Source organism: Larimichthys crocea, chromosome VI, assembly GCF_000972845.2.
Source record: "Larimichthys crocea isolate SSNF chromosome VI, L_crocea_2.0, whole genome shotgun sequence".
NCBI classification, from domain to species: domain Eukaryota; kingdom Metazoa; phylum Chordata; class Actinopteri; family Sciaenidae; genus Larimichthys; species Larimichthys crocea.
Genome location: NC_040016.1, coordinates 21,820,723 through 21,831,438, shown reverse-complemented (window position 1 = coordinate 21,831,438; position 10,716 = coordinate 21,820,723). Strand labels below are relative to the sequence as shown.

Below are 10,716 nucleotides of genomic sequence, written 5' to 3'. Positions count from 1 at the left end.
GGGCGGACAGGAAGATAATCATATGTAGCGATTCAATCTCATCACTCTTAAGCATTAAAAACAGAACAGCAAAATCACATCGGGAAATATTATATGAAATAATGGTGAGAACATCCAGATTAGCACAGCAGGGGAGGGAAATAACATTCATGTGGGTACCAGCTCATTTAGGAATACAAGGAAATGAAAAAGCAGATCAAATGGCAAAGGAGGCAGCAAAGAAAGAAGAGGTGGAAATGAAAGTAAAATTATCAAAAGCAGAAGGGAAAAGTTTAATATGGAAAGAAATAATTAATCAATGGAAACAATATTGGAAAATCCAGGAAAAGGGGAGACATTTATATAAACTACAAGATGAAGTAGGAGAGGTGGGATGTTGTGGAGGTATCAGAGTGGAACAGGTGACAATGAGCAGATTAAGAATAGGGCACAGTAGATTAAATAGCACACTCAACATAATAGGGAAACATCCAACTGGTCTATGTAGCTGTGGGGGGAGGGAGACAGTGGAGCATGTGATGGTTGAATGTCATGGATATGAAAGGGAGAGGGACGAGATGATGGCAGGGTTGCGGAGGACAGGAGCAGTGCTTCAAAAGTTTAATAGAATGTGGGAAATGTAGAGAAGGGAGGAAAATCATAATGGGGTATCTGGTTTCAACTGGGTTAATAAAAAGAATTTAAAAAAGAGAAAGGAAATTAAATAGTAAAAAAGTAAAGTCCAGAAGATGGCGGTATATGCAACATTAAGGATGCAGACTGCCGTAAAACTCCAAAGAAGAAGAAGAAGAAGTTCCACAACAACACGCGTGTGTCTGTCCGGTGTCCGCGCGACGACTCCGGTGACATGAGCGCGGACAGTAACGGTGGCGGGAACGTGTCTGTGCCTTTACGGATCCTGCTGAACTCCATCCAGTGCGTCAGAGACCGGGTCAGAGGTGAGCACACCTGTACGCGCGTTAGCCCATAAAGCTACGTGTTCCGGCCTAACGAGTGACCGTGTTAACCGGTGCCCGTTAGCCGAATACTCCCAACAAACAAACAAACAGACAGAACAGGTATATGTTTTTGTTATTTTAACGTCAATTACCAAAAATAAATATAGCAAAAACGCAATAACACCTGTCGTAACTATGACAACCACAGACTTATTCGGCTAGCGGGCACCAGTTGACACGGTCACTCGTTAATCCGAAACACTAGTTTGTTTGCTAACGTGTTAGCACCTTTTTTTTTTATTTTTAATCAGTTCACCCAGCTGTAGTTGTTTATTTAGGTTAAATATTCTCTTTTATGAAGCTTTTAATGTTCAGGGGTTAAAGTTTAAAGTCATTTTAGAGGCTGTAATGTTTGTTTGTCAGTTATTTTAAATATAAAAACATGAAAAATGTGTCAATAACAGTTCAAGAGCACCTTCAAAACATTTCAAGTTGGACTATTTTCAGTTTATGTCATTGTCCAGGACGTGTTAGGGATGTTTATGTTGAATCCAGTGACGCAAAGACAGGAGACGGATCAGGACAAGTCAACACATCCATCCAAAATATTGCACACCATGACTCAGCATACGCAATATAAATAACGTAATAATATCAACGAGTAATCGGATGCCAATTATTAGTGCCCAGTGCCCACGACACGAGTCAGCTATTGTTCTTCTGCGTGTTATTATTCATCTTCCGCCCTTTTTCGCCGATTAATGCGGCCAACATCGATGAGAGGACCCCAACAAATTAGTTTTTGTCTTCTCACTCACATTCGTCTGCTAAAGCTGTCAGCCTTATAGTTTTGGCGTAACACACAAAGATGCGCCACCAACACCCATCCACAGCCTCATAGAATGCCATGTTAAAAAGGCGGGAACATTTGTGGAGGAAAGCAGAAGTAACGCTTCTTTGAATCGCTCTAAAGGTCACATTTCTTCACTTTATCAACACAAAATAACTATGTAGACGTTCAGGAAGGGCTCAGGATGCTCCCAGTGATTTCGGTTCAATGATTGGAAATACGGTTTGGCCAGAAATCCTTCCTGTTCGAGGGGTGGTCTCAGCATTTTCTCTCTCTCTCTGTCAGCATTTCCAACTGACATTCTAACAGGTGCAGTAACTGCTCTGCTGATTAGGGCCGGCAGTTGGTCCTGGTTGCTTGGCAACCTCAAGCCTGCCTGAAGGAGGAGAGGGGGGAGGGGCTATTTTCAAAATAAGAGTCCCTTCAAAATTAAAATGAACATGTTAAAAATGACTATTTGAGGTGTGCTTTTTGAATACAGAACCCCGGCAACAGCCCACTCGGCACTCTCAAAATTTCTGCGGGAATTTTCAAGTTTCTATTATTAATTAAAAGACAACAAGCATACAGATCGCAGAATAACGTGACGTTAACATAGTATTGTTGTATGAAACTGAGCTGATGTCTTGTGTCGTCTGTTCTATAGCCCAAACCTAATCGGGGAACAAAAGTAACATGTTTATTAATGGTCTGTTTGTACTTATTTTTATTCATTTTAGACTTTTAAGATTTAAAAATCAGTTGTTAAATTTAGGGTAAATTAAGGGTTTGGTACTTCTTTTAAACTGGCATTTGAGTTGATATACCAGTCCAAAATTTAACCTGGAGCAGGGAAGATTTGCCGAGCCAAATTAGATGTTACCAGTATCAGAAATGCCTCTAATACTGCCTAAAATTCAAGATCAGGTATCGGCAAGTATGTGTAGCTGTGCACTGTTTATCACCAGGATGCTGAAGTCTTGACCACTAAGTCTGACTCTGAGTTGATTTCCGGTATTGTAATGCTAAATGAGCCATGATCATACAGCTGTTTTTAAACTCACAGGTATCAGAATCGTGAAAGAAGAAATGTTGAAACACGTCTAAACTGAACGCTCATTTTCTGCCGCAGATGGAGAGTCCAACGAGTCGGACGGAGCGTTCAACCTCTCCAACTTCTGGGACACTCTGAGTTGAGTATAGTTTAACCGTCCTCCTCTTATGTTGTGGCACAATTGATGGATATCTGTTTTCAACAACTCAACATTGAACATTCATGAAAAATCTGGACTCCTCGAATATTTTCTGTCCCCTCATCTTCATCCTGTTGCACCTAGAAACACATCAAGTCTCCGCTGAATTAACTCACCGCCTCAGAGGCGTTTAGAGGGACATTTTTAACGTGATGTAACTTTCTCTTCTGTCCTCAGATCAGGCGGTGAAGGCAGTGTCGCAGGAAGCAACCAAACTCAGCCTGGCCTTCTCCAAACCCCCGCTGCCATCACAACAGGTCAGATTATTAAAATCATAAAGCTGTTACGATCCACAGCAAGCAGCATTGATTAAAAACAAAGCGTATAACACTCTGCAGAAGTGACAGATGTGTTTTTCTGTCTCTTTCCTCTCTGCAGGACACAGAGAAGTTAGCAGACTCCATCCTGAAGAGTGTCCTGACTCTGTCCACGGTGTATTACTGGCTACCGAAGAGCGTCTCAGGTATCACTCTCCGCCGACAGGTCCGAGACGCCACGGTCGAGGTTCTGGAGGGAGTCGCCCAGCTGGTGGAGGTCATACTGAGCTCACCGCTACAGAGGTACACGCAGACACAGAGGTCGTGTAAATAACTAAAGCTTAGCTCGATGTAACTTTCTATCTGACGTCCTCCACCTCTCTTCATCATCCTCCTCTTCTTCTGCTCTAGTCTGACCCAGGAACAGCTGACGTCAACAGGAGGCGTGTGGTCGGCCTGCGACCAGTTTGCCCAGCTGCCACAAGGTCAGTCGGCTTGACGGGAAACTGTTACGGTGGTTCTTCAACCCCAAACGTTACACTCACAATTTTTATATGAAAGTCTGCGCTCAGATTGTCGATGTCGGTGTGTGAATGTGAAACAAAAACAATAAATGAAATAGGAAATATGATATAAAAGGTCAAATTAAAAGTGTACGTCTTTAATTTAAATAAAATTTAGACAGTTAAGAGAGCCGTGTCAGCAGATATCTTGTAAACATGAGGAACATCTCTATGCGTTTCACTGATGGAAAGAAGGCGCTGACTGCTAGAAGTTTATATAAATAAAAGTACAATTCAGATGAAGATGGTGGCACAAAGAACACCTCAGGCAGAGTTTAACCGATGCTGGTGTCACTCTGTCGGGACAAATCCAGACAAAATGTGCAGCCAAGTAGACGTTAAACTAACCAACCTCGTTCGCATCTACAGATCTCATTTTAAAACTGAAGATTTAAAACAATTAAAATGTGCAATATTTACATTTTTCACAAATATCTGTTATGAATTTTACACATAGTCACGTCGCCTTGAAGAGATGGGAAGTTGTTCCTGTGGTGAAGCACTGTAAACATCACAGATTGATTAAACAATAAGTCAAATCGGCAGAAATTCGACAATATTGATGATCAGTTCATCAGTGAAGTTTGCTCAAGTAAAAATCCAAACATTAGCTTGTTCAAGGTTCTCAGATTTCATTTCAAATTGTCTATTTCAGGGCTGGAGAGACACATTTGATTGATTTATCAACCTGTTGTTTAATTATCGGATTAAATTTGATGCGGAGAGCTTCGCATTTCCTCCTGGTGTGTGAGTCAGCAGTTGTTTTATTTTGTGTGAGATTATTCGATACATGTCGGGCCATATCTCCTTTTTAATAAAGGGTTTTCAATAGAAAGAGTGTATGTGAAGATTTTTAATTACTTTTGGTTTATTGATGTTCAACAGATAATAAGGCGGCAGTGCTGGTGGTTTTGTCTGATCAGATTGGAGTTGTGAAAGACGCCATCGAGGAGATTGAACAGGTACAGACACACTGATTTCTGTGGCCTTTGTTTCGTTTAAACACAATCAGGCCTTTATACGCTCTGCTGCTCTGAGTTTGACACATTTACTGAATATTTCACCCTCACCCAGGCGTTATCCAACGCCAACGACCCGTTCAGCGACGTCCTCGATGATGACCAGGATGGCGAGGAACCTCGAGAAAACCAAGACACTTATTGGTCGGAGAAAGACCGCAGTGTGATTGCTCCCTGCCAGGGGCTGATGAAAGCTTCTGCGGCCTGCATTAGGAAGCTGTCGGCGGCCGTCAAAGCCAATGGTAACTTCAGCACGCCTGAGAACGTGGCACAGCTTGACGACCTGGCGGACATCAGCAAGGAAATCAGCCCTGGGTAGGAACACGTGTACACCGTCATATGAGCATGTTCTTGCATGTCAAGACTGGAACCTTCTTCCTGATGGGAGTAGGGAGGAAAGGCTGTTATCAGGCTCCTATTCTCATTCTTGCAGCTTCTGGTATAGATGTCTTTTTAAGCACCACTTAGTGCATGTTCAGCAGGATGAACCACTGTTTGTGGTTCCTGTATCAGACACTGATGTTCATCAAGTCAGGATGCTTTCACCTCAAACGTCTGAGGTGAAACAGTCAGACAAGCCACTTCAGAATCATGACATCTGCAAAAAGCAGGGACACGAATCTGCCCGGAGGAGGCAACGCCCTCTGTGAACAGGGCAGAGTTTCTGGCACATCTCTGTCAGAGGTTGCCAAGTTGGTGAAATCTTTGGCGACAAGCCGCCCGGCGTGGATGAGATTCACCCTGAGATGCTGAAGGCTTCGTGGATTGTTTGGCTGCTTTGGCTGGCACGCCTTTTCATATCATATCGCACAATACAGCCAGTGTTTTCCTGCATGGCTGTAACAAGTGAACGTGCAGATGACACACCTGTAACCTGCTTCTGTTTCTGCTGATTGCTGAAGAATTTCAGCTGGACTGCAACACATTAAACAAGTTTCCTTTTCTCCTCAGTGTTGATGATCTGGCTCTCTGTCTCTACCCACCCATGGACTACAGTGGAGTACAGAACAATGTAAGACACAAACACACACCTCATTAAACTTTACAGCTTTTGATTACAGCTTGGTAACTAATTAAGTATTAAATGATAAACCATTGAAGTGTGACTCTGTTCTCAGGCCTGTCAGGGAAGTTAACGCCTTTGACTGTTGCTGTCTTGCACATCAGACAGATTAAGATTAAATGCATGACCACTGAACAGGGGAAAAATCTGCATGATTAAGATAATGGTCAGTTGCATCTATGATCTGATTAATTAATTTAATCTAGGGCTGCATGGTGTTGATTACCTGTACAGGTACATCTCTGAATTTAGGAAAAAACATCATTTCTCACTCTTCTCTGGCGGCATCATCATCTTTAGTTTACTTGAGGCGAACTGAGCGAATCCACTGTCAGCCGGACTATTTCCTTTTGTAGAGAACGTAAACTATTCGGTACATCCGTAAAATTATAGTAGGTCTTAATATTTAAAAATATATATCACTTGGTATGAACAGCAGCCCTTTGTTTTCTGTGTCACACCGACTGTGCTGACTAACTGGAGTTTTACTGAAAGGAAGCCAAGTTTCAGTGCAAGTCAAAACAGGTGAAGTTCTTCAGAAGTACAAGTTGTTTAATCAGAAGTGACATAATGACGAGGTTGCGTTCATCCTGTGCGTCATTTAATCAGCAGGTCCCAGCCTCGTTGTGCCGTGCAAACACATGAATGTATAAATTAAAAAAAATGTTTATTTTCCATGCAGGTGTCTAAGTTGGCGGCTCTGTTAAAGAAAGTTCTGGAGATCATCAGGTAAGATTTTAGTGCCCACGACACGAGTCAACTATTGTTCTTCTGCGTGTTTCTTCTTAGTTTTATTTTCTGCCCTTTTTTAGTTTAAAGTGCGAAAAATTTCGTATAGCAATGAATGGGAAACCCCGAAAAAAAATATTTCAACAGACATTTTCCACAATGAACTGCTCTGGCATACTTTCACAGAGAGACTTTAACATGTAGGTACTCTTGCCTTCTCTTCAGGGACTCACTTCACTCATCGACAGCTTTTACCGTTTTTAAACTATCAAGGTTTAAAGTTGAGCAGGTTTTTACTCAAATTTCTGGGTTTATAATGGGTGTGTATGTGGCGGAATGTTTGAGCTACAGTGGATGACATCATCAGCTAGAGTGAGGAGCAGAGAGAAAAATCTGTGAAAAAATAAAACGTATTCGACTACCGTGGCCTCAAATGCCCCACTACAGACATGATTTATACATAGAAACGTAGGAAAATTTGTCTTCTCACTCACATTCGTCTGCTAAAGCTGTCAGCCTTATAGTTTTGGCGTAACACACAAAGATGCGCCACCAACACCCATCCACAGCCTCATAGACTGCCATGTTAAAAAGGCGGGAACATTTCTGGAGGAAAGCAGAAGTAACGTTTCTTTGAATCGCTCTAAAGGTCACATTTCTTCACTTTATCAACACAAAATAACTATGTAGACGTTCAGGAAGGGCTCAGGATGCTCCCAGTGATTTCGGTTCAATGATTGGAAATACGGTTTGGCCAGAAATCCTTCCTGTTCAAGAGGTGGTCTCAGAGAGTGAGAGAAAGTCCACCTGGCAGTCTAATCCTATGGCAGCATAACAAAGGATGACCTGAGCCAGCCCTAACTATAAGCTCTAGAAAAAAGGAAAGTCTTAAGTCTGCTCTTAAAGGTGTTGACCATGTCTGCCTCCCGAACCCAGAATGGTAGTTTTTATGGTGTGTTTTGTTTTTTTGAGTTGCTGCACGCTGACCAAAGTCTGTACTGCAGGTGACACCAACTTCATAAAGGAGTCATGATGGCTGAAGTTTAAATGATGTTTTCACGAGTACAAATAATCTGCAAAGTGTTGTCGGGTGTGTTTGAGGAAATATTAGAAACGTGGCTGTAAATCTGACAACTCATCAGATATCAGAGAAGATGATTAACAAATACAGCATGATGTAATCTAATCTTTGCTCCATTTATTGTACTTCAGGTCCAGTCATGTGTGCGGAGAGTCACAGCTGACCTGGGTTCAGTTCTTAGACGGAGCCGTCGATCACAACCTGCAGAAAGCCAAAGACCTCATCGAACAGGACAGCTAGTGTGTGTGTGCATGTACAAATAGAGGTGTGTGTGTGGTTTATGTACAGTGTGTGTGTGTGTGTGTGTGTGAGATGAGTGTCTGTGTTTGCACATGCACAACACATTAGAAGTGAAGAGGCCCTCGCAGCGCCGACATACCCTTCATTCTGATTCAAACGGGTTCATTAAACATTAAATTGTTCAGACGGCAGTGATGCAGTCCGACCCGAGTGTCTGCTCTGGGATTCAAACCCTTTTTTTGAATTTCAACACGTTCTTCGTTGTGTCATATCACACCCTCACATGAGTATATCAAGTCAACTCATGTTCTTCCTGGAAGAGTTGTGTGGAAAGATGTTCATTACTAACTCTAACTCTACTCATTAGTAACTCTGAAAACGTTTTGCTTGGCAGTAGTCCACGTTTGACCGTGTCGCCGAATACAACTCGCTCTGTGAGCGGTTAAATTGCAGTCTAACAGCCGGATTAATTAGGATTACGAGCAAATCTCTAATGATCTTGTTGTTCATCGTGGAACACCTGAGGTATTTTTATACCTTTTGTCAGAACGCCCTACGTGACTATCTCTCGCAAAGACGTCTTAACCTTTTAAAATCTACAGTTAAGATGATGAGTACGCCAGATTAGTTTCACTTTATTATGACTGATAATGATATTTAGAGAAGAGTTGAAGCAGGAGATAAACGGTGTGATAGACTCCACGCTTTTGAATATAATGAAGTTTCATGAAGGTGACTCGCTTTATTGTGAAAACAAATGAGCCTAAACCGGGATTAAATAATTTCACAAAGCTAATGTGAGCTGACGATGTCAAGATAAGCGTACAAGATCAAGAAGCAAACCTCCTTTATTCCAAAATAGACGCTCTATTGTATACAGGCAGTGTTTCTGTCCTCATGCACCTTTGATAAATACAGAAAGGACATTGATGGATGAAAGATTAAGCATGTCTTCATTCTGCCAGTTTCCCAGCATTCAAACGGACAGAGCAAGAATTACTCATTGTTGTGTCCTCCAACGCTTTTCAAAATAAAACCCTTGTTATAGCTTGTAAAAACAAGCATGCCTAACCTCTGTGGCAACGCTGCACATCAACAATGTTTGCAGTGTAGACTGTGAGTCCGACAGATGTAGAAGCCGTTTGCATGAAATAAACAAAGCAAGAACGCGACTTGGAGAACATAGTCCACCAAAATAGAGCTCTGTTTCGGTGACATTGAATCCGCCGCTGCAGGTTGCTGCATTTGTTTAACGCTGCTGGATTTATCCTGAATCAGAACAGGGACTGTGCTTACCACCTTAAATACTCAACATACCATCACTCAAAATAGATGAAAAACACTCTGAGACTATGTTGCTGATGTGAGGGACTTGATGCGCTACGAAGTGATGGAAAGCATTAATGCACAACAACAAACAAAAGATTCTATTGGAAATGTGCAGTAATGGTTAAATCACACCATCGACAGGATATTTTTGCATGATTGATTAAGTGAAGCTGGCTGCGTTGTGGAGAAGCTTCGGTTGGGGAGTCTGCCATAACATCCGCGCACAGCAAACCCAAGTGGGGTGATTGAGGTGTGATCCTGCTTCAGAAACTCTGCTGTTAGCTCCAAAACTAAACTAAAACGGGATCGTCTAAATGATTAAATCTCTGAAATCGTCCCTCTCTTTATCCTTTGGTCGAACCCAGGGTAGAAAAAATAAGACGCAACCTTTGTGAAGCAACTAGTATCAATAAAAAAAGGAAACTAAGAGGCAAGGTGCTCCCCACTCTAACATGTTCAAAAGCAACAAATCCACGGTGACTTCAGTTGTGTTTTTTTTCTGTTTAATTAACAAAAGAATAATAAAACCTGAAATGTCACTTGTCCCGACTCTGAGGCGTAACCACACTCCTGTGCCAACTTCCAGAAGTGAGAGTAATCGAAGTGTGAACTCTGAACAAATATCAACACAAGTGACACATTTTGACTCCTACACAAACACACACATTGTGTTCAATCTATGCACAATGACAAACCAAGACTGAGGTGCCCCTGAACAAAGCCCTTAACCCCCACAACTGCTCCAGTGGAGCTGCTGGATGTCCAGCAGACCAGACTGTGGTCGTGTTGGACGTCTTCCCATTTGAATGTGTCAGAAACTCAATAAAGGTGACAAAAAATGATATATACGTAAAGGAAACACTCTTCTTCTTTGTGTGTTCTTCTCATTTATTGTTGCTTATATAATGGACTAAAAACTAGCAAGATACATGTTTGCACTTCCAAGAAGATAAAATATAATTTTACACAAGAACAAATTAATTTTTTGTCATTTCTCGATGTTAAAAAGTGCAAAGAACTCCAACTGTTAAGTATAAAAGCTGACATTATTTATGTGGTTATGAAATGTGTGCGTATGTGTTTTCACAGGAATCATCAATCAGTCAGACATTACCTCAACAACTCCGGGAATTCCTCACATGTAAAACTTTCTGAGTCACGCTGGTCCAACCCTTTCACCATTATCCTACACAAAGACGTACACAGCCTTACAAATACTCAGCACCTTTAACTGTCAGCTCAAAGTGATTCAGAGTTTCGCTGCAATTGCCAAGCAACATTACATCACCACACTGTTCTCTCACATTACTGAGTAATGGGAGATGCAATCATAACAAAGCACAAAGGTGAAACGCGTCAGCAGACAGATCCTCCTATTCAAACTTGTTTTTGTTCTTTCTGGATTGTAGATTAAC

At 41.7% G+C, this 10,716-nt stretch overlaps 1 protein-coding gene across 1 annotated transcript; it reads left to right on the top strand.

Moving 5' to 3' along the window:
* The first annotated feature begins 758 nt into the window (after nt 1-758).
* On the top strand, nt 759-10,145 carry ccndbp1 (cyclin D-type binding-protein 1). The gene is made up of 10 exons (XM_010750945.3): nt 759-938; nt 2,900-2,959; nt 3,198-3,277; nt 3,399-3,580; nt 3,689-3,762; nt 4,726-4,802; nt 4,915-5,174; nt 5,811-5,871; nt 6,605-6,651; nt 7,864-10,145. The coding sequence occupies exons 1-10, from the start codon at nt 848-850 to the stop codon at nt 7,970-7,972; spliced, it is 1,041 nt and encodes a 346-aa protein (XP_010749247.3). The 5' UTR covers nt 759-847; the 3' UTR covers nt 7,973-10,145.
* The last annotated feature ends 571 nt before the right edge of the window (nt 10,146-10,716 follow it).

Excerpts from the sequence above, each read along its gene's own strand:
- ccndbp1 (XM_010750945.3), top strand. The coding sequence starts at position 848 with ATGAGCGCGGACAGTAACGGTGGCGGGAACGTGTCTGTGCCTTTACGG. Across the intron at positions 4,803-4,914 it reads CCATCGAGGAGATTGAACAG|GCGTTATCCAACGCCAACGA; the intron begins GTACAGACACAC and ends ACCCTCACCCAG. Across the intron at positions 5,872-6,604 it reads ACAGTGGAGTACAGAACAAT|GTGTCTAAGTTGGCGGCTCT; the intron begins GTAAGACACAAA and ends TTTTCCATGCAG.